The sequence below is a fragment of the Hyperoodon ampullatus genome, assembly GCF_949752795.1.
Source record: "Hyperoodon ampullatus genome assembly, chromosome: X".
NCBI classification, from domain to species: Eukaryota; Metazoa; Chordata; class Mammalia; order Artiodactyla; family Ziphiidae; genus Hyperoodon; species Hyperoodon ampullatus.
The window spans coordinates 93,338,884-93,363,073 of record NC_136913.1 but is presented as its reverse complement, the minus strand read 5'-3'; the positions used below and the strand labels follow the sequence as shown (position 1 = coordinate 93,363,073).

The 24,190-nt window shown below is 49.2% G+C and overlaps 1 protein-coding gene across 1 annotated transcript in view; it reads right to left on the bottom strand.

Moving 5' to 3' along the window:
• The window catches only part of FRMPD3 (FERM and PDZ domain containing 3), a gene marked incomplete at its 3' end in the record, with an annotated part of 57,684 nt that extends 37,039 nt beyond the window's left edge, over positions 1-20,645 (bottom strand). The window contains exons 1-4 of the mRNA XM_079727628.1: positions 20,495-20,645; positions 17,429-17,531; positions 13,798-13,843; positions 3,224-3,328 (exon numbers count right to left, since the gene is read on the bottom strand). Coding sequence (XP_079583754.1) covers positions 3,224-3,328; positions 13,798-13,843; positions 17,429-17,531; positions 20,495-20,618 — 378 coding nt within the window. The 5' untranslated portion in view covers positions 20,619-20,645. The remainder of the gene's footprint in view (positions 1-3,223; positions 3,329-13,797; positions 13,844-17,428; positions 17,532-20,494) is intronic.
• Between the last annotated feature and the right edge of the window lie 3,545 nt (positions 20,646-24,190).

The window sequence follows — 24,190 nt, the reverse complement described above, 5'->3', positions numbered from 1 at the left end:
CACCCTTCATTCGAGGTCACAGCACATCCACAGTCTACTGTGGCTCAAAGCTCCACAGCTCAGAGGGGGCTTGGCCCATAGAGACCACCACACTCTGAAGGGCTGATGGAAGGCCTTAGGAGCCTGCCTCACTCACCTGCTCCTATCTCCTGACTCCTGCCTTTCCACCTGGCCTTTCACACATCGAGATCACTTCCATGTCCATGCCTTTGCTCTGCCAGTCTCCCTCCCTCAAAGCATCCTAGGTCTTCTGTGACCTGGCCCCTGCCTACTTCTCCAGAGTCATATCTTACCATTCCCGGTACCACAGTGCTCGTTCATGCCTGCATACCTCTAACAACTCATCATTCAGGGACTGCCACACTCCCTGCAGGACATTTAGCATCTCTGACTCTGAGACAATAAATGTCAATAACAGGCCAAATTGTTGGGATGACCCCAAACACCCTCAGACGTTCAGAAAAGCTTTCTGAGAGTGGGCGGTACTGACGCTGATTGAGAACCACTGGCAAAGCCCATTAAAAAAATATATTTAATTAATTTATTTATTTGGCTGCACTGGGTCTTAGTTGCGGCACACAGGATCTTCATCACCGCGTGCGGGATCTTCATTGCGGCATGCGGGATCATTTAGTTACGGCATGTGGGATCTACTTCCCTGACCAGGGATCGAACCCAGGCCCCCTGGATTGGGAGCACAGAGTGTTAGCCACCGGACCACCAGGGAAGCCCCCAAAGCTCATTTTCGAATACCTGGGGCTACAGCAAGCACAGAGGACCGGGGTCTAGCCTTACACTAGTAGTGACCTGGCACACGTACACAAATCCAGTAGAGAACAACAATAACACCAAATCAAACCAACAGGTATAAGATAGCTAAGGTTTCCTAGATGAGGTGAATTGGATTTTGATTTTAAAGGAAGTGGCAGGTGTGGACTATTAGAGAGGCCAGACAGGAACACTCCAGATCTAGGGACTGTCACGAACAAAGTATGAAAACATAAGCAAGTCCTCCTGGGTCAGGGTGTGGTAGGAGGAGGGGGGTGGTGCTATTGTGACATCAGATCATTTCGTGATGGAGTCAAGCCACAGTGGGGAGTGATGGGATCTAAAGTTGGAAAAGTGACTCCCCGGTTCTCTCCCTGATCCCAAGACGCCTCGCTCCCGCCAAGCCCAGAGGCCCTGGATTCCCAGGCTGATGATGCTCAGCGGTGGCTGGTTTTATTTAGCACACTGGGTTGGACTCAGATAATTACTTAATTGATTTTGCTTAAAAATAGAGCTGGCAAGGAACACCCACAGGATTTATTTTTGCTCTGGCTGCTTAATAAAGCCCTGGAACACCAAGAGAAAGGGATGATAGGGTAGCTGGGAGTCACCTGGGCCTGGACTCCCCCGGGACCTGACCAGTGGTGAAGCTGCTACGGTCCACACTGGGATGGTGGTGGTGGGAGTGTATTGTGACATCATTTCCTGAGCACAGCGAGAGTGAGAAGGTTGATCCCTGTGTCTCTCCCAGACAAAAGCCTCCACCATGCTTGGTGGCCTGTGTGGGAGCCTGTCCGGGAGCGACAGAGTAACCCTGGGGGGCTTCTAGCTACTCTGGGGCATTTATGTGCAGATTGGTCTGCAGTGGGGGCCGCCTTCTGCCTGTGGCTAGATGTGACATGTGGAGGGGGGAATCATGAGGGAGGAAGGGGGAGTGGGGAAGGGAGAGGAAGAGAGAGGAGGAAAAAGGAGGGAAAGAGGGGGAGGGGGAGGAGAGGAGGGATTCTTCACTGGGTGGCCTGGCCTTGGTGGGTTACTCGGTGATGCCGAGACGGGATAGGTTGTACCTATCTGTACTCTCCAAATTCAAGCCTCACCTCCTCTGGGTGTTCAAGGGCTCAGGACACAAATGTCCCCTTAGTGACTTGGACCTCAGGATCTGCTTTACTCTGACCCACAAGGACTCCACACTGCTCCCTTTCCTCTCTGCTCACTGGCCCTGGCTTCTCTTCAACCTCTTCTTCTGTGACTGACACGGAGCCCAGCCACCAATGATTCCGACGGCTTAGCCAACGGGGCCCAGTTGTCACTTGGGCTTCACAGCCTTCCTTGAACTGGCATGGAGGAGGGCCTAGGTGGAGTTTGGGTATGAGAGTCAGGGAAATGGAGACGGAAGACACCTCTGTCCTCTATCCATCCCTTCGTCTGGGTGGCTCTGCCTCAAAGAACTACAGGGGTGCCTGGCGCCCCCACTGATTTCTCCACTCAGGCTGGGCCTCCTAGCTTGTCTCAGCTGCAGCTGTTCCTCTCTACAGAAATGCCACGGTCCTCCCGAGAGCCCAGCCCAGGACAGCCTGTAAAAGCACACAGTGCCTGTTAGCTCCGGCTGTCCTTCCCTCACCCACCCCCATGGGATATCACCAACTTCTGCGGATTCCTAGAGGACTCGGAGTTGTCATTCATGGCCGCTTAATACACATCCTTCTGCGCTCCACCCACCTCTTCTCGTTTGCTTATCTGGAACAGGTGGCTCAGTTCACGTTAACCCCACAAAGCAGTGAGAAAGAGTGGGCTGGCCATGACCCCCCAGATTGGCCGCTGCATGGCATGGGCGGTCAAGCATCACCTGCTCCTGGAAATCATACCACCCTGCGGTGGATTCTATACTGTCTCAGTCTGAGCCACTTGTACTCCCAACATCACTGAGAGGTATCCAGAGGCAGGGAACAGGCATTTATTTTGCATCCCTTGTAACGCTGGGAACACAGCCGGTGCCTAATAAAAGCTCTGTGACTTAATGAGTCTGTACCATTTCCCCCAGGCTGCTTCACCCTTCATGCACAGTCTTCTCCAATTAAGACCTGGAGCTGTGGGATCACTTCAACGTGAAGAGAGCTCAATGTCACCTCATCTTCAGAAAACCACTATTTCTTTCTTTAAGTAGCCAAACGATGTTTATGGAGCACTGTGCTAGAGATGGAAATTTCTTGAAGCACCGTGAGGATTCTGAGTGTACTGATACATATTCCTTCTCCCCACAATGCCCAGGGCTTCTCTGGATGCCACATACCCCTCACTCAATACCCACCCAGAGCCCCGAGGTCCCCCCTCCAACCCCTTCATAATGCTGTCCATTCTGAGGAGCAGCAGATGAGCAACTGGCCCAGAGCAAGACCTCGACGGCCAGGCCAACTCTGGCCAAGGGCCGAGGGGAGGAGCCTGAAGCTGCACTTACTGCATCTGTTTCTCCAATTGCCACCTGCTCAGAAAATCGGACCGTCACGGGATTGGATCTCAGCTTGGCCTTCTTCGCAGCACTGATGAAGGCAGATTTGGGGGACTGGAAAAAGAACAGAGAGGGCTGGTGAGTTCTCCATCCCTGGGAAAAACCTGACCTTTGTTGCATGGGACTTAAGACGTCTCCGTATGGGTACCCTTTGCCTTGCTGATCAATAAGCCAATAAATAAGTATTGATCCCCTACTAGGTGCAAGGCAATGTGCTAAGTGCTTCCTTAGGTGATTGGTATGTTCTGTGTAAGCTGGGCATGAATCGAATTGGAGTAAGTTGAATCCCATTATTAATGCTCAAGGCTTAGGGGAGTTGGCAAACATTCTTTGTAATAACATGCACTGAAGTTTTATATATTTGATTTCCTTAATGTGAGATATACCTAAATGGTGGTTTTTATTACATCTGAATATGAACATCACAAAGGATTTACAGAAATAATCTTATTCACTTCAAAGATATGCCCTGCCCCTAGGATGGAGGCTCATAGAAAATATTATTTTAGATGTGGAAGAAAGGAGGCCTAGCCCTCCAAAAGGATTTCTCCACAATTTCTACACCATTTGGGAGTAGAGACATTAGGGATTTTACCCAGGTGTCCTGGCTTCCTAGTTCTGGGCTCTCCACTACTTTGTTCATCCAATTCTATAAGAAACGCTCAATCAGCTAGGCTCTCCAGTTTTCGAAAACTCCCACAAATTCAGCAGGACGCATGGTTAGCAAATGCTGGAAACTAAGTCTTTCCTGGATGGGCCGTGGATTTGAGGAAATGCAGGAGTCCTGGTGAGGGGCACCCTCATGTCTTTGGGGGCATTTACTCATCCGTGTGACAAATTTAGGGAGGGCCCACTCCGTGCCAGGCACAGTTCTAGGTGATGAGGGATCCAGCAGTGAACAAGATGGGCAAAGCTCCCTGGCCTCAAGGAGCGCCCAACCTAGCAGGGACAGACAGGCAGACAATAAGCACAGAAATATCTCTTAGGTAGCAAATAAGGACACGAGGACAAATCGAGCAGAGTGAGGGACTACAGCAGAGACTGAGGCCGTGAGGGTGGGGAGCGGCCGGGGTGTTCTTTTAGACGGGACGGTCAGGGAAGACCTCTTTCAGGAGGTGACATTTAAGCGAGGCCTGAAGGAAGTGAGGTTGAGACCGCCATGAGGATATCTGGAGCAAGAGCCTTCCAGGAAGAAAGAACAAGAAAGTCTCTGAGGTGGGAGGAGGACTGGGGTGCGTGGGGAACAGCCAGGAAGCCCAGTGTGGCCGGAGCGGAATGACGGAGTGGGGAGCCGGAGAGGAGTCTGGGGGCTGGATCACGTAGGGCCTTGTAAGCCGTGTCAGGAACTTTGGATTTTGCTCCACCAGAGGGTTTTGAGCAGACAGGGTCTGACTTGCATTTAAAACGGATGCCTCTGTCTGCTGTGTGGAAAATAGTACAGGAGGGTGGCAGCCAGAGGAGGGAGACCCGTTCGGAGTCTACTGCAGGAATACAGTTTAAAATATGATGGAGGCTTGGGCCAGGATGGTAATAATGGCGCTATGATCCCAAGTGAGTGGATTCTGGCTAGATTCTGAAGATAGAACCAAGATGCTATGTTGACCGACTGGTTGTGGGAGGTGAGACAGAGGAGTCAGCTGGAAGAATGGAGATGCCATTTACTGAGATGAGGAAGGGGGAAATCAGGCTTGGGGCTCCTTCAAACCGTCTCCCCTACCAGCCTTGCCATGGAGCCTGCGAGCCCTACAATCAAGCATTCCTTTGTGTTAAGGCCCTGAAGGGTCCCCACCAGCTGGGAAGGCAATACATTAAGCTATTTTCTGCCATTAACGCTGCGGTTGGGATTCATTTACTAGATCAGCCACAGGAGGGCAGGGCCCTAAGATAAAGACACACCAGCAACAAACGTCCTCGTCAGCTCTTGGGCCCTGGTCCCAGCTGTGTTCTCTTCCGGAGCCAACAATCTCACTCCCCACAGAGGGCAGACTGCAGAAAGCCACTGAGTCCAGCAGAATGTCAGGCAGTGCATCTCAGTGCTGGCTAGAGGGCAGAAACACCAGAGGGAGGAGCTTTAAAAAAAAAACCCGGGTTTTAAAAAAAATTTTTTTTAAGTCCTGGGGATGGGGCCCAGGTATTGGTATCTTTAAGCTTCTGATGATTTCAAAATGCAGCTAAGGTTGGGAACCACTGAGCTAAAGGAACCTTAGACTTCTCATCCTGAGCCACAGAGACAATCTGTTGGCAGCAGACAACATAGCACAAGGAAATCCAGGGCTGGAGATCATTGCAGAAAGTGATTACAGTATTGATTGTTCATGCAAGTCGAGAAATGCCTTTGCGTTGCACAGCTTGGTGCTCAAATCTTGGGTGGAGGCTGTGGGCTGTGGCAGGAGCAAAGGGAGGGGGCAAGATGGAAGGATCTCTACTTCTGTTCAGGCAGCTCTGCTTAACTCCGTCTCCACAGTAGTCACATCTCCACCGGAGGTGCCAGACACAAGGCAGGTGAACTCTTTGTTCGACCTGACAGCCACTCTCTCTTTTCTCTGTGGTCATCTGTCATCGAATGCCCTCATGCACAGTGTGGAATGAGGCATCTCTAGAGACCTGAATGGGCCATTTAGTCCACCCTTCATTTTTACATAGGAAACGGAGGCCAGGGAAGAGGATACGGTTTACTCAATGCATCAAAATAACTGAGTAGTGGAGCAAAAAGCAGAACCCAGATTTTCTGAGTCTTGGATTCGCCATCATTCCCCACAGCGGACTGAACCTGGAAGTCCATTCCTGGTCTTTCGTTCACTGCTCTGGTTCTACCTTGGTCCTAGTGAATGGATTTGAACAAATGAAGAACCCTAACTGGTACCCTCTTATGCACCACATATGGAGAGGGGACAGCCTCCTTGCTATCCTCAAGGATTATAGTCATTTCCAGTGTCTGTTGTACAGCTGTTTTCAGCTTGTTTGTGCCTCATTCCTCATTGACCCTTGTCCTGTTGGTTTCTAAGACTCCATCCTATTCTCGGTCTTCAGCCTCAGTCACTGATGGTGACTCACTCGTTGCCAGCTGGTCTCTGCTACATGTCATGGAGTCATGTCTAGCTTTATGCTGCGACACAGGTGACGCCTACCTTGCAGTGTGACCTGAGGGGCTCTCAAAGGTCGCCCTGTCCCAAAGCATCTTCAAAGTGCAAATATGGGGCCTGAAGTTCTTGATACTAGAGTCGCTCATGTGAATTAAAGTATTGAGAATTGGGAAGGCCCTGGTCAACATTCAAATGTGGTACCTAGAAGGAGTAATGAACCCACTTCAGGGGCCAGCAGACTATGGGCCTGTGTGGGCCAGCTCCTGCCCACCACATATTTTAGTAAATAAAGCTTTACTGGAACACAGCCATTCTCTTCATTTATGCATTGCCTATGGCTGCTTTTGTGCTACCACGTATGGCCCTACAAAGCCTAAAGTATTTACTATATGGCCCTTTACAGAAGAAATTCACAGAGTCCTGCACTAACTCATTAGCATGCACTCACCCACTATGTCTAAAACTTACCTGATGATAAGAATCACTGGGAAATGCTCGTTAGAACAGAGGTTTCTAGGCCTACACCAGACTTCAGAAGTCAGAATCTCTGAGAGGTCAGTGCCCAGGAATTGTTGGAAATGTCCTAACGCACTAAGCATAGACTGAGTACCTTAAAGCTGGGACATCTGAGCTCCTGACTGACCCCATTTTTCCTCCAAGCAGCTGGGAGTCTCATTTTGCAATGGGCACCCTTTCTGGCTGAAATGAATTTTGGCCTGAAACACGGGACTAGAATTGCTAAGTACCTCTGGGGCCATTGCAAGCCCCTTGAAGTAAATATGAAGCCAGCGGCTCCGTGGAATAAGCAACAGAAGAGAGAGGCTGCCTTTTCCCTCAGGACTGAATTAAGCAGCTGGTGATTCTTTGACCATTTTTTAATTTGGTGGCTCTATTAGTACAGATTTCAGGGTTGTGTTCACTTATACCTTGGCCAAAGACAGGTATACGGCCAAACGTTTTAGTGTATGATAGGGCCGCACTTTGATAATTGTGAAAGGATTTTAAGAACATGGAGCTCAGGTTCCTGAAGCTTCAACAGCCTCCTGATTTCCCTTTCTGCTGCCTCATTTTCTTTGACACCTGAGCTTACTTATAAGCAGTTCCTATAGCAACCACTGTGGGAGCCGTAGACAATGGAGGGCCATCCTGGTGTCAGGGGCCCACTGATAAGGGACCCAGGGGTCTTTCCTTCCTGCATTCAAGACTGCCTAGAGAGGAACATGTCCTCTCCCCGGCTTCCAAGGTCCCCCACAAACCACACATAACCCTCACTCCCCATCTATCGCCTAGTTGGGTGTTCTGCCCACAGCTCCCTGGACACATGGGGCTTCTTCCCACTTCTGTGCCTACCTCACGCTATCTCTTCACCATCCCCACCCTTCAGGGCCCCCAGCGTCCCTTTTGCTCAGCTAAATGCCACCTCTAAAACCCAGCTCAAACTCTACCTTGGTCCTGAACCCTTCCGCAACCTCATCATTCCCCTCCCTGGATTTCCTGTAATACTCCTTGTGAATCCACACCACCATTGCTCATCTCCCTAACCAGGCTGTAAAAGAAGAGATGACATTTTATATTGCTGTGTCTTCCCCTAGCACCAAGTGCAGAGTAGGCAAATAGAAGGCAGTAGTTGATTGCAAGGGTTAATATCAAATTACTTCATCAATTCAGCAGATAAGGTTTGAGTACCTACTCTCTGCCAAGCAGTATACTGAAGAAGCTCTGTGGAAACTAATTCTTCTGCGGTGGTTCCCATTATTTTGGCTTTTTTTTTTCTGGACAGGTGGTTCTAAGCAGAGGGGACTGAGACTCTTTGGGTACAGGCTAAGTTTTCAAAACCAGAAAACTAGGGTTTCATTTGAAGGGACTGTCTGCTTGCTTTGCCAGGGCTATTCTAGGTCACAAGCCAGTACTTTATTTTAAAATATTTATTGAGGGCATACGATGTGACAAGGTCTAAGGGTACCAAAATGAATACATATTCAGTCAATCACGGGGAATAGTTGGTCCCTCAAAGATTAAAGAACACTCTTAAATACATAGACTTAATAAGTGGCTATCTATGCAGTATGGTTTGAGGGTCCCTGGGAAAGGATCCCTATGACTGCCCAAAATACTCCCCAATGATCTGCCATGGTAACAGTCACTCCTTTAAAAGGAAAATTCCATCAGAAAGAGACTACACATTAGACCGTGTACCCTGGCTACATATCAGAATCATTTGCGGAGAGTTTTCAAAAGATCAATACCTGGGCTCCATCCCCAGAGCTTCTAATTCAATTGGTCCGAGGCTAGAGCCCAAGGATCAAAATGTTTAAGAGCTTCTCAGGAGGTTCAAATGTATAACCAGTAGAGTCATGTACCACAGTTTTCATTGCAGCTCTATTTACAATAGCCAGGAGATGGAAACAACCTAAATGTCCATCATCGGATGAATGGATAAAGAAGATGTGGCACATATATACAATGGAATATTACTCAGCCATAAAAAGAAACGAAATAGAGCTATTTGTAATGAGGTGGATGGACCTAGAGTCTGTCATACAGAGTGAAGTAAGTCAGAAAGAGAAAGACAAATACCGTATGCTAACACATATATATGGAATCTAAGAAAAAAATGTCATAAAGAACCTAGGGGTAAGATGGGAATAAAGACACAGACCTACTGGGGAATGGACTTGGGGATATGGGGAGGGGGAGGGGTGGGCTGTGGCGGGGTGGGAGGGTGGCATGGACATGTATACACTACCAAGCATGAAGTGGATGGCTGGTGGGAAGCAGCCGCATGGCACAGGGAGATCAGCTCGGTGCTTTGTGACCACCTGGATGGGTGGGATGGGGAGGGTGGGAGGGAGGGAGATGCGGGAGGGAGGAGATGTGGGAGCATATGTATATGTGTGGCTGATTCACTTTGTTGTGGAGCAGGGACTAGCACACCATTGTAAGGCAATTGTACTCCAGTGAAGATGTAAAAAAAAAAAAAAGTATAACCACTAGAGAACCACTGAATTAGACCATTATCAGCCACAGAATGTAGGAGTGGCAGGGGCCTTAAAGATTGTCTGGTTCAATGTTTCCCAAATTCTACTGAGCATCAGAATTACTTGTGGCTCTTATTAAAAGTACAGATTCTGGGCTTCCCTGGTGGCGCAGTGGTTGAGAGTCTGCCTGCCGATGCAGGGGACACAGGTTCGTGCCCCGGTCCGGGAAGATCCCACATGACGCGGAGCGGCTGGGCCCATTAGCCATGGCCGCTGAGCCTGTGCGTCCGGAGCCTGTGCTCCGCAATGGGAGAGGCCACAACAGTGAGAGGCCCACGTACCGCAAAAAAAAAAAAAAAAAAAAAAAAAAGTACAGATTCTTGGGCCACAACCTGGCTATCAGGAGATTTTCTTCTGGAGACTGTCAAGCTTGAACATGAGAGTCTGGTAAGAGACACCCATGAGATGCCAAGTACTACCATGTTCTGTGATGTAGGAGCTGTAACAGTGAGCACGTGCTGGGGGGCTTCAAGAAGCTTTCACTTTAACGCGAAAGAAGATTCTCTCGGTTGATTTCTGCTATTCATAGTTGTGTGAGCACTGAACTAATGAATACTGAACAGTTGTTCCTGTTCCTGGGGGAAATGTGTGTGTGTGTGTGTGTGTGTGTGTGTGTATCTCACATAGATTATAATCTTAAATTCTAAAAACAACTCATTCTGGTAGATTCAATTTTATTTCACCAGTAGAAAATGAGGTTCTGAAGTGTTGTGACTTGCCTGAAGCTGCCCCATTAACAGAGTTGGCATTCAAACCCCATCCAACTGTCCCCAGAGCTGGATCTTCCTGCATTACACTGCACTGCCCCCTACCATCTCCATCCTCTGGACGGCTCTGCATGACAGCTAAAACAAGAAGACAGAGCATCGTCTTGTTTGACCTCAGCTGGGAATGTGCATTGGGAGACTCAAAATGTTCACGCTGTGTGCATGTCAGCAAATGACCAGGAAACTGCCGTGAGTATGGATTGTGGAGTCACAAATAAATTTTAGGCAGTGGACGAACTTGCAAATACGGAATCTGTGAATACTGAGGATCGACTGTACGTGTATGCAAGGCTGACATTTGGTTGGGATGCACTGGTATGGCCATACCTGTTGTAAAATATTGAGGGATTCTCTCCCACTGGTTGGTAAGTAGTCAGTGCCCTAAGCTTCCTGGGTGCCACCTGACCTCTCCCCTGGGCCCTCTCTATAAAAGATCAACTAAAGGGTTAACACCTGGCACAGTTAGGCAGCCTGCAAGACTATGCTCCAGTGCCTGTGGCTGGCTTACATTTTGATTGGAAGGCCTCTACTGTACAGGTTGCTAATTGTTTTACCTATCACTCCTGTTTTACATATACACTCCTGTGTATATGTGCTCACCCACTTTTCAATGTTTCTAGGGTTTAGAGAGCACAAGGCCAAGAACTAGAATGTAAGCTCTCTGAGAGGAGGAACCACGTCTGTCCTGTGCACTGCCATATTCCCAGCCTGGAACAGTGCCTAGAATAGTAAGCATTCAGTAAATGTTTGGTGAACAAATGAATGAACTAGAAACTCTCATTGAGGTTAGTCAGGCAAAGGTGTTTGGAAGACATGAGTCTCAAGCCAGGTCTTCAAGGAAACAGCCATGTGTTAGAAGAGACGTGGACTAGGACAAGGACAGAAGTCTGCAGGGCAGTGAGAACTAAGACATGTACAAAGGAGAGAAGGAAAGCAGCCTGGCCACGGCAAAGAGGCCATGGGATGGGCAGTGGGGGCATAAGAACTGGGGGACAAAGGGGTGTTGGGGGCACTGGGATGAGAGTTGGGACAGAGATGCAGGGGGGGTGTTAGGCTCTTCATTCTGCACCTAAGTTTGGACACTTGAGTTTAGTTTAGTTTTAGTTTACGTTGCCGTGATGGCTGGAAGTTGGATTTCCTTCATTCCTCCAACAAATACTTATTGAGTGCCTATTCTATGCCAGGTGCTGTTCCAGGCGCTGGGGATACAGCGGTGAACCACAGCCTCTACCCTCGTGGAGCTGACATTCTATTGAGAGAGACAGACAATAAATACCTATAAGTATAATATTTCATGGGAATGTAAAAATGATACAGCCACTCTGGAAAGTAGCCTGGCAGTTTCTTAATAAATTAAACATACATTTAATATATGACTGAACAATCACACTTTTGGGCATTTGTCCCAGAGAAATGAGAACTTAATGCTCATACACAAAAAAACCTGTACATGAATGTTTATAGCAGCTTTAACTGGGCTAGCCAAAGTCTGGAAGCAACCCCAATGTCCTTCAGTGGGTGGATGACCAAACAGTGGTACATCCATACCATGGAATACTATTCAGCAATAAAAAGGAGCAAACTATTAATACAAGCAATGGCTTGGATGAATCTCAAGGGCATTGTGCTGAGTGAAAAAAGCCGACCACCAAAGGTTACATACTCTATGATTGCATTTATATAATATTCTTGAAAGGATGAAATTACAGAAATGGAAAACAGACTAGTGGTTGACAGGGATTGAGGGTGGTGAGTAGGGGCACCATAAAAGGGCAACATGAGGGATCCTTTCAGTGATAGAACTGTCCAGTATCTTGACTGTGTTGATACACGAAGCCACACATGTGATAGAGTGACACTGAAACTTACGCACACATTGTACTGACATCAGTGCCCCAGTTCTGATATGGTACTGTAGGTATTTAACATGTAGCCACTGGGAGAAACATGGTAAAGGATGTCACTGTACTAGCTTTGCAACTTCCTGTGAATCTACAATGATTTCAAAACAAAAAGTTAAAAAATATAATATTTCAGCTCTGCTGGGAAAATTAAGCAGTATCAGGAGATAGTGGCGGGTAGATTCTATCTTAGAAAGGATAGTCCAGGAAGGCTTCTACAAGGAAGTGACATTTGAGGAGACCTGACTAACAAAGTAACCCACAATGGGTCTCTGATCAGAGAGGTAAATTCCAACCATGCCACAAGCATCATTTTGGGGGGGAACTGGTAGCCATTTTCATGGCAGGTGATTGGGGAGTGAGGGCTGACTGCCCACTGCTCACTAGGCAACTAATCATGTGCAGTAAGGTGGGGAGGGAGGGGCCTATTGGTAACACCCACTGAGGGGTGGAGCTTGCAAGCCCTGAGACAGGAGAATTGGAATTGAGAAAGGCCTAAATACCAGGAAGCGTGTGTGTGTGTGTGTGTTTGTGTGTGTGCGCACGCGTGTGTGTGTGTATGTTTGTGTGCGTGGTTCACATTGACACAGAAGATGGCTGGGGGCCATGAGGAGAGGCAGTAAATGCCAGAGTTTGATTTGAACCCCGTCTTCCAGACTCATGAGCCCATGCCTTGCATCTATGCACCGCCCCTCGCTTTGCACAGAAATGTCATCTCTCTCTGGATAATCTTTCCCTCCATCTGTGCCTGGGAAATCCTGCCCCATCTCTCAAGGTAGAGCTCAGGTGCAGCCTCCTCTGTGAAGTCTCCCCTGATTTCATGTCTCCCATCCCCAACAGATGTGACCTCCCCCGTGGCTATGGGATGGGGTTGGGACATAAGTGCTGGGGTGCAGGGTAGAGTTGGGGACACTGGAAAGGGACAACTAGGCTGGTGGTGGGAGGAGGGCTCTGAGTTTTGCATGCTGAAGTTTTGCACCTGGGTGTGTGAATTTGAGTTAAGATGACTACAAGGATGTGACCTAGTAATGGACACTGTGCCTTCTGATTTCAACTTTTGAGAAGAAGGGTCTGGGGACTTTCACTTTTAATAAACAGTCCTGGTGACTATTATGATCAGGCAAGTTCAGGGAACACTGTTCTAGTCTAAATCCCTCAATTTACAGATGACGAAACAGGTTTAGAAAAGGGAACTAACTCACGCAAGGTCACAGAGCCAGTTACTGACTGAACCTGGACAAAGATGAACCTGTTTGTCCAACTGTACCTCCCCAGCAACTTTACAGTAAATTCCCCAACACAGTGCTGTGTCTCACATATTGTAGGCCATTTAGTATACACCTGTGTGAATGAATAAATAAGATTAGCACCCACCATCTGCAAGGATTAAGGGAATTGGACACTGGACAGGGAAATTTTGATGGGGCACAGCAAAAAGGAGGTAGAAAATATGTCTGGAACTGGGGCAGGGGTGGGGCAGCTTAAGTGGGGCAAAGCAGAGAGCACAAGGCAGAACAAAGCACTGTGTAGCCCTTCAAAATCCTCAAGTCTGGGACGTGAGCGTAGACAAGATGTTCCGAAAGTATGCTTCTAAGTTCACTCCTAAATCCTTGGCTCACAACAATGTTGGTCTTCGTCTCTCTCCTCCCCTTCTCCCATGGCTATAACTTTCCAATATGGGGATACTCTTGTCTCAGTCGGGAGGAAAGGTGGATGGCAAAGAGGCTCACTCACCTGATGAGTGTGCAGAACTGTAAGAATGATGAATTCCTTAGCGCTCCTACAGAGAGAAGAGGGAACAGGAGAGTAGTGTATCATGCACTGGGTACTCATCTAGCACGAGAAGCAACACCAGAATTCTCCCCTGGGCTGCATTCAGGTATATGGATTAGGACAGAGGGCAATCTAAATATGTGCATGGCTGCCTCGCCTGCCATCATCTGTGGCGGCTGACATACATCATACATATAAGTTCACACAGGCGTCTGAAGATGGTATTACCATTATCTCTGGGGTTGTCATTTTTCAGGTCTTTTTTAATTTTCCTTCTCACAGTCTCTCTGTAGAAATCCTCAAACCCTAGGAGCAATTTTATCTATAGGCTAAAAAGTTCTCAAGGAAAACTAAAGACCTGAATTATGGAACTCAAAGGGAGCACAGTCAGAGTCCTGGGAAACGTGTACAATGATTATTGGCAATTTGGTATTTAAGCAAGAGGAGAAACTGAAAGGACAAACCCAAAGGAGGTCATTTGGTCATCATGACTCATACTCAGCAGACTTGTTTTAATTGAAGGACCAAAAAAATGAGAGCCGGGAAGCAACAGATGGAAGGCAAGACTCTCCAGATAGCAAATATTCAAAAGGATGAAGAATTTGAAACTCTTCAGACAAGAACTATGCCAATGATCCAACAAGCTGTGAGGTATGAAAATTCTCTTCCAGGAATACATAATCCTTTAAAAGAACTAAAGGAATGGAAAGAGTTCGCCTTGAAGGAGCTTCTCCTCTCTTTGTTGGCCTTTTTCAAATGTTTCTGGGAACAAAGGTGTTCAGGAAGCAGAGTCAAGATGCCCTTGATCCTGGGTATTCAAGAAAGGCCAAGGCTCCCTGCTCAAGGACTTGGACCATTTCCCATATTCAGTGAGGCAGAGTCCAGGGATGAATCATCTGCAGCGTCTGGGAAGCTCCCAGGGGAAGGAAGGAGTTGTATTCCAGGGAAAATACCATAGAAAATCCTGTCTCTTGATCAGGGCAGGTGCCTAGTGTAAATCGGATTATGTGACTCCTGTGCTCCGGCCCCTGCCACGTCTCCCCATGTCATGTAGAACAAAGCCAAAGTCCTTGCAGTAGCTACAACTCTCCCCCTTCTTTACCCCACTCCACACGCTGGCTTCTCCCCTGTTCCCCAAACACACCAGACACACTCCTGCTTTAGGGCCTTTACACTGGGTTCTTCTTGGCTTCTCTAACATCCTCATTTCCTTCAAGTCTTTCTTTTTTTTTTTTTTTTTTGGCGACGCTGCGCAGCATGCAGGATCTTAGGATCAAACTTGTGCAGTGGAAGCATGGAGTCCTAACCACTGGACCACCAGGGAAGTCCCCAAGTCTTTCTTCAAATGTCACCTCCTCATTGAGGCCGACACTGGCCGTGCTATTTTGTTGTTGTTGTTTTTTTGCGGTACGCGGGCCTCTCACTGTTGTGGCCTCTCCTATTGCGGAGCACAGGCTCCAGATGCACAGGCTCAGCGGCCATGGCTCACGGGCCCAGCCGCTCCGTGGCATGTGGGATCTTCCCGGACCAGGGCACGAACCCGTATCCCCTGCATCGGCAGGCGGACTCTCAACCACTGCACCACCAGGGAAGCCCTGGCCGTGCTATTTAAAGTTGCACTCTGCACCCCTGTGCCCATCATTCCTGATCTTCTTTATCCTGATCCCCTTTCTATTCTTCAATAACATTCATCAACTTCTAGTATACTGTACAATACTTATTTATCACGTTTATTGCTTATGGTGTGTCTCCTTCCACTAGAATGTAAACTCCAATGGGCAAGGATTTTCATCTAGCTTATTCACTGCTGTATATTTAGTGCCTAGAACAATGCCTGATGCACAGTAGACACTCGCTATAATAAATATTTACTGAATGAATGAATGATCTGCTAGCCCCTGAGGTTATCAAATGAGTGAGCTCTGTCTTGACCCAGAAAGTGCTCTGGGCTCCCTCACAAAATCAGGCTACCTTGTTCTGGTATCCACTAGAAGCAAAGCAAAGACTTCCGAGGGGTCAGCCTGAAAGAACGCCAGCATACCCTGATGGGATTGAAAGAACTCACCCCATATTGGTGTGGTGGTGGGGTGTGAAGGGTGAAGGGTGGAGAGTGGGGGACTGCAATGCACAAACTGAACTTGGAGAAGAGACAAACTAAGGGTCATCAGGGACCAGACACATTCCAAGATATTAAGCTGGAGGGGGAGCATGTCAAGGAAGACCTGCTCTGGACTTCAGGAGGGAGCATTGCAAACCCCTCCAGAGCTAGCAAGGGGGTACCGCTCCTCTGCCTGTGGAGGGGAGGGAGGGGGTCTGGCGGCAGGTGGGCTTTGGGAGAACAAGAAAGACAAGTGGGATGAAAACACTCCAAATCAAGAAGGGTTGAGGAGATGGATGCGGAGATGGAACAGGCTACAGCAGGCAGAGAGGGAGAGCAGGAGGGCAAGCACAGGGTTCCATTTGAGGGGAGACAGCCCATGTCCTCCAAACTGAGGTCAGCCGTGGAACCTAGAGCTGTTGTCTCTACCATCTCATTCCTTATCAACACGTGTATGCAAGGGGGCGTGGGGGTGCTGTGTGTGCATGTGGTGGGCATGTGGGAGTGCCTACGGTACGTGCGTGTGTGTGTGTGTGTGTGAGCAGGCATATTTGTAGTGCATGGTGTGTGTGTGGTATGTGGAGTGTGTGTGTGTGTGTGTGTGGTGCCATGTTTTGTGTCTGTGTGTGTATGGTGTGCATGTGGGTGTGTGTGTAGTATGTGGTATGCATGGTGTGTATGTATGTGGTATGTGGTGGCATGGTGTGTGTGGGGAGGCATGTGGTGGCATGGTCTGTGTGGGGAGGTATGTAGTGGCATGGTGTGTGTGTTTGTGTGTGTGTGTGTGTGTGTGTGGTATGTGGTGGCTTGGTGTGTACAGAGGTAAAGGAGAGGAAAAGTCAATGTGATTACTCCACGGACAGAGGGTGGTGGTCCTTCTAACACCCCTTTCTCTCTTTCACCTACCCCTATCTGTGGAGGGCACTAAGGGGTCACACATACTGTGAGCAAAATCCACAATGGCAGGTTCCCTCCTTCAACCCACTGGCCAGGGATTTGGATTTTCTTCTTGTGGTTTTTTTTTTTTTTTTGGTGGGGGGATGGGAAACAGTGACTTGCTCACATTGTACTTATCTCAGAATGTCCTTTGAATGGCTTGTTTGGTTCTCACTGCTCACTTGGTCTGTCTCATTGGTCACTCATTATTCTCATTGGTCACTCACTTGTTCTCATTGGTCACTTACTGCACAGCAAGTCGAAAACCAAAGGGCATGGGTAAGGGGAGTAGCTGGGTGGAGGGAGGTGAGGTGAGCTCTGGCAGGAGGCTGTCCAGTGACGTGAGCAGTGATGTCTGCTCACATCACTGGACGAGGCTAAGCCAGAGTGTGTGAGGGCCCTTGGGCCCCGGATGTCCTGGGTAGCCAGGAACTCTGGCTTGGGCTACCCCTCCTGGGAGGCCTCCTCTCTCAGGGCCAGAGAGAGCTGTGGCAGCCATAGCTATGCCACTGGTGGGATGGGGAGGGCCGTACTCAGCTCTTGCCAAGGCCCTATTACCTGATGAGTTCTATGAACCTCTCCCTGGGGGCTTCGCTCACGTCCTCCTCATTAATAGCCACAATCTGGTCACCAGCCAGGAGCTTGTCCTCAGAGGGGCCTCCTGCAGAGGAGAGGAGACAGGCGTGAGGGTTGAGAAAGCGCAGGCCTGGGTGGGAGGGAGCTGACACTGCCTGAGGGAGCTGACGTGGGTGCAGGCGACGCTGCAGGCCGAGTGGTGCCAGTGGCAGGGCCGCTGTTTGAGCCCCGGGCCACTGCTGCCTGTGGTGGATGGAGGGCAGAGGACTGGAGAAAGAGAGTGGAGTGGCCCTCCTTTGGCTGGGAGTGCTGTGGTAGCAAAGGCCTGGTGCTCAGGCGAGGTCCATGAGTGCTTCCTGGCTTGGGTCTAGAGAGGAGCACAAACTTCCGTTTCCCCAGGAGGGATCTGCTTGGGCCCAGAGAATGGCTTCCAGACTATTGGAGGGGCTACAGGTGATGGGAGGGGGCGAGGAATCTTCTTACTTGAACAATATCCAAACTCACTGGTCTGGAAGGATGTAGGAGGCAGGGGGATGGACCAAAAGACCTGAAGGGTTCGTTTTCTTTCACCTCTGAGACATGCTACTCTCCAAGAAATGAGGGGAACAAGGCATAGATCCTAAATCACGGGCACTTGGAAATTTCCTTTCCCTCCTTCCCATCTCTACTGTCGAGGTTTAGAAAGCAGATCTGCCTGAGGGCCTTACCTTCCTGGTTGGGGTGAAGGGTGGGTTTGAGGGGTGCCCCGGGCTATGCTGCTCGTGGTGTTTAGCAAAGACCTTCTTGGAGGAAAGCTTTTTAGAAATTCAGGGAGAATGAGAAGTTGGACCCAGCTTAACTCAAACCTGAAAGAGATGTTTAACGACATGTCGCTCTCAAACCAGCCTGGACGCTTATTGGGATCCACTCAAAAGGGCCAGATCCCAACTATGCCTCTCTCTACAAAGAAGTGTGCTGTGCAAATTCCACAAACATGAACAATAACAAGGCCACTATGTCACTTGAGCACCGCTCAATGGCTCTGGAGAGTGGGGCCTGTGTGCTAAGTGTGGCTCAGCCAGCAGGCCCAGTCTCCTGACAGCACAGTGACTTCAGAAATGGGGAGCATGGTGGTGAAGAGTCCACTCTTTGCAGCCAGCCAGGCAGGCCCAGACTCTTAACCTCATATCTGCAATTCACTAGTTGTGGATGAGACATTTAATCTCTCTGAATCTTTCTTTCCTCATCTGTGAAATGGAAAAATAACATCATAAGAATGTTGGGAGGATAAATGGGATGATGAATGTATAGCACTTAAAACAGCTGATTGATGTTGGTAAGAATTCAATGAATGGTAGTTATCATATCCTCCAAGGGACAATTCCTTCAACTCATTTCATTCCTCCTATCTACTTCTGCCAATTATGCCAATCTTTTAGGTAGAGGCCACTCTACCTATTCCCCCCCTCCCTTCCTTCCTTCCATCCATCCATCCCTCCTTCATTCCTTTTAAGGGAGGAGGTCCTCACGGAACTCAATCTCCATCACAAGCCTTGGCTCTCTGATGCAGTAGTAAGCTCAGTTTGCTGCTGTTTTCACGGAATGGTTTGTTGGCTTGTTCAACCATAACTGCTCCTCTGTAGGATGCGTCTTATCTTCTCTTGCGCTCTCAAAAACAAGTTCTCTGCAATCAGCCTGCCGGCCCTGTGGCCTCCTGTGGTCTCCCCTGTGGCTTTTCTTCTCTCCACTTCTCCAACCCCTTCTTCTACATTCTCATACCACCTGCAGCAACCCTATGAATTCTGTCTCCTCTGAAGTTAAACCAGGGGCTCCTGGTGGTCTGTTACTAAGTTTTATCTGGGTCCCTCTTTCCCAGGACAAATTTGATTTCTGATCAGAGACTCAAAAACCTTTCGCCAAACTGCATGACTGACTCGGGAGCCTTACGTCAGCCATGAACTCTTATACTGAATCGCTTTTTTTTTTTTTTTTTTTTTTTACTTTATGCCCTCTAGTTGAAGAGCGAGCTTACAAAAGTCTTTTTCTTTTCCTTGGAGGATTGCAAAATTCATCAAATTTCTGCTAGACCAGTTTGTACTCCAGCTGCTCCTCTTGACTGAGCGAGAAACTGTTGTAAACATCTAATGCCTCAGGCCCAGGAAGTCAGGAATAGAGCTCCTTTCCGTCTGTCTTTTCTGTCAATGCCTAGCAAGATTCAGAACAAAACAGTGCTCAGGCCCTTTCCCATTTCATTCATGACAGCAGGCTTTTACAGTTCCGGTGGGGTTCTCGCTTGGTCCACCCCACACGGTCCCATTCAAGCCCTGCTCCCCCGCATGGCATCACACAGGCTTAAGTGCAAATCCTAGCTCTGCTGCTTCCTAGCAGAGTGACCCTGGACAAGTCATTTCTCTTCCTCTATGCCTCAGTTTCCTCATTTGTAAAATAGGAATGGTATTACTTACCTTGTGCATGCAGCTGTGAGGATTGAACAAGATGATGTAAAGCACAAAGTAGTACCTAGATCAATGGTAGGTGTTGTATTGCCACTGTGGTATTCAGAGATTTCACTCTCCTCTTCCACCTATGGTCTATATCCTGACTCCAGTCTTTAATGGATGACCTATTTCATGAACGTGTACTAGTCTCCAGAGCCTGATGGTTAGATTCTTGGGGACAGGAAATCTGTCTTGTATTTCCCTATAACCTTGCTGGACTTAGAGTAGGCGATCAATACATATTTGTTGAATTGAATCGGATGAGTATTCCTCATCCAAGGCAGTATGGCTCTCCTATGAAGGCTCTGTGCAAAGGGAAGTTTTATTAAGACCCAGACCCTACTAAACCATTAACTACAGCCTCTGTCTAGAGCCCAAGCAGCCTCGGTGGTGTGTGTGGGTAAGTCTTAAAAGCCCAGCTCCGTCACACAGTTACTAGTTGGCAAGTCTTCACCCACTCTTCATGAGTTCCTTGGCAACACAGTATACTCGGATGCTCTGCTCTTTGGGCGATGTGTGGGCGTTGGGGGGGTAGAAGCCAGGGCCACGGGACACTCTGAGGGACACCTACCTGGCCTCACAGATCGCACCACCACAGGCCTCTCACTGCCGGCCACGAAGCCAAAGCCATATATGGGGTCCCGGTGAATGGTCACTTGTCGCAGTGTCTCTGCTGGCAGCTGCTCACATTCCATATCATTTGCTCTCTCTTCCTGTATCACATGACTGAGGGGAAGGGGAAGATGGGAGCAAAACAAGACGCAAAGGCAACTAAGCCTCAGAAGCAGCTGGGAGGGACGCCGATAAGGGTGCTGCCCATGGCACCAGGGAGTTCACGCACATCGCTTCCTACATCCTCCGGCAGCAGCAGAGGTGAGGACTGCCTCATATTTCAGACTGGAGAAAGAAGAGTCTAGAAGGGAGAAGCCACTTGTCTACAGGACCAGGGCCAATAGAGGAAATTGGCGTCATGGAGCCTGACATTAGAGTCAGTCCTAAAAAGAACTAACAGCTAGTTAGTTCAAAAGGTTGGGCTTCCCTGGTGGCGCAGTGGTTGAGAGTCCGCCTGCCGATGCAGGGGACACGGGTTCATGCCCCGGAGTGGGAAGATCCCACATGCCGTGGAGCGGCTGGGCCCGTGAGCCATGGCCGCTGAGCCTGTGCGTCCGGAGCTTGTGCTCTGCAACGGGAGAGGCCACAACGGTGAGAGGCCCACGTACCGCAAAAAAAACAAAAAAAAACAAAAAAAAACACAAAAGGTTATCACCCATTGAACTGGCTACTAACTCCCTAAGAGAAACCAGAACCTTGAAGGAAGGGACCACAAAACAGGCAAGGAAGTGGGGAAGGAATGTGAAGTCATTTCAGAATGTGGAGCACCTTCATGAAGTCCTTGTGTAATTTTAAACTTCAATGTCCCTTAGGTTATATATAAAAAGAAACTACTGAGATGCCATATGTAAACAAACGGGCTCATGTGGAGGACCAGCACCTACACAACCGTGCATAATGCCAGCTTGTCTCAGTTAATGGGATAGCTGGAGAGCGGCTCCCGTGGGCAAGAAGGGGAGCTGCCTCCTGTGGCTGCCGGAAGACCCGAACCCAGACGAGCTGGGAGAAGAGAAATCGCTGCCTCAGTACTGAGAGAGATTATAGATAGCACTCCTGATGCTGACAGCGCAACTTACTGAAGCTTAGGAATTACACTAGGACTTTATAGAGGGTCTACAGTAAGGGCCAGGGTGAAGCATCCTGCAGGCAAGGATGGGTCTGAGCTCACTATTTGAATGAAGAGCCCTAAGGGGTGAGGGCGTGGGGGACCCTGGGCTTTGTGAACGCACTGTGTGCAGGGGCAAGGGAAGAGGCAAAAAGGGGAATGAATGGCCGGCAGGCAGGATAGGGTAGGTGGAGGTAGAAGAGAGCGGACCAGAGGCAAGAGGCCCAGAGCCTCAGCCCCTTGAATTGGCCTAATAAAAGGGATTGAGTTTCCTAGCCTAGGTGTGTGTAGTCTCAAAAATTAAGGTTCCAGGCAGTGCCCTTCTGAACAAGATACAGAGGGCCAGGAGCTAATTAATCAAACTAGTGTAAGGTTTGGAAAAGAATTGGGAGTTTCTGACACCATGAGAGTGATTGTTGACTAGCGAAGAATATTCCTCGGGAGCAAGTGGTTGTAAGCAATTAGGTTGTTTATCAGGACACAGATTCAGTAGGTTTGGAGTAATCGTATAAAAGAGAAATTCATAGTCCTGGGCTTGTCTCTCTCCTAGAAGAACTCAGGCAGGAAGACAGACTGTGGCTGATTTGAATCCGACCACATCAACTCTGGCTGCACTCATGCTGGCTTGGGCTCTGTCTGGTGCCCCTGAGGGAGGTGGAAGGAGCTGCTAAGATGAGGTCAAGCCTGCTGAAGATGAATTCAGAAACTGGCTCCTTCCCTCTCATGCTGATAAGACAAATGGTCACTCTTCAACAGAAAGTCACTTGGAAGCTGGAACTTGGCTGGCCGGTGTTCTGGATAGGGACCCTCCCAGGACAGGGGCTCAGTGAGGGTGGCCTCAGGCTGGCACCTCTCTCATTTCTGCTCCTGGTGGCAGGCAGGCACTTGGCCTTGAAGGGAGCCAGAGAACATCTTCCTGTAGCCGCCATCTTGCCTCACCCCTACAGCTGCTTCCCAAACGAGCCCTTTGCCTCCTGTCATCCGACCTCAACTCACTGGCACTAAAGGCGCCTCTTCTTGGGATGACACCAGCTCATTTCCGCCATGGGCACCAGCCAGGGCAATCTGGACGATGAGAGCCTGTCGGGCTGCACATCCTGGGACATGGGGAGCGGGGACACTGCAAGGAAGATCCAGGCACCGTGGGAGCGCTTGCTACCCTGTCCTGCATGCAGGGCCCCCGGGCCACTGCAGCCTCGGTTTCGCTGCCTTTTTCTTTTTCCAAAGCTGGGGACATGCCAGTCTCCACTGGGCCTTGAGGCATCACCAATCCTCATGAAAATAGACACTCCTGGTGCCAGGGGACCCAACAAGCTAAGAGCCTTTTGTGACCCAAGTGTTCTGCTTTCCTGTTTTGACTATGTTAATCCATCAACAAGTATTTATCGAGGGCCTACTCACACAGTTGGAGCTTTGGGGGGCCCAAGAAGTTACAGATCTCCACCTTCAAAGATCTTCCAGGCTAGCAGGGGGTGCGGGGGGAGAGAGGGCAGGTCAGAGAGACAAGTGTACATTGAACAAGAGAATTAGAGTGGTAACTGAGAATAGTATATGAAGTCCATGATTAAGGCCCAAATTGTGTGTTCAGAGAAGGGGGTGGAGGACCAGAGAGGGCTCCCAGGAGGAGACGGGAACCATGCTGGGTGGCCAGGAAAGGGCAGTGATGGGAAGAGTGACAAGAGGCTAAGCTCTGCCTGTGGCTGGCCCCCATCTCCCCACAAGGGACCCAGCTATTTCTCCCACAGTCACAGGCATGTCTCCAGGTGCGACTGGAGCACATTCGTCCCCGGCTTGCCCCTAACAGAGCTGGACTACCTGCCCCTAATTGGATCCTCCCCCAATTCTGCAAGCAGCCATTTTTTCACACTGTCTGGGCCTTCCCAGCATCTGTGGTCAGGGAAGAAATACCTTCTTTAACTGACCGGAAAGCCATTTTGCAATGCAAACGGAAGCTGGCCCTGCCCTCCTGGGGTTTGCATCTTTCAGCGTCTATGGCTGAGTCCCTCTGAAATTTGCCAAGTGCCTAGAGACTTGGGAGTGACACTGAAGTCAAGCGGTGACATATGACGGGAGCTCAGCTGTCCACGGGTCACGTGACTGCCATCCTGGGGGAAATACGCACTTTGAAAGATGCCTGGCTTCTGGCTTCTGGTCCCTTCAAACAGGGCAACCCTGAACAAAATTATGAAGCAGCCAAAGCTTATGGTCCTCTCTCCCTACCCTCTGCCCAGCTTTGTTTCTGGGATCTGTTATTTTCTTCTGTTTGCCCCAAAGCACGCAGTGCCTTCAACCTGTCCCTTTCCTACCCAAGGCCCCCAGAGGTGTCCCTTCACCCTGCACCAGGCTTGCCCTCTCTAGTCAGTGACCCGGGTAAAGGTCTAGCCTTTTATCTTCTGCCAAATGATAACAACACTTTATAGCCATGTGTATTTTTTTCATTTTTACACCCATTACCTCATCAGAAAAAAGGTGCTTTCACATCCATTACTGCCTCACACTCTCTAACTGTCCTGCCAAATAGGCTAGGTTTCTAATCCTCCTCCAGCCCAG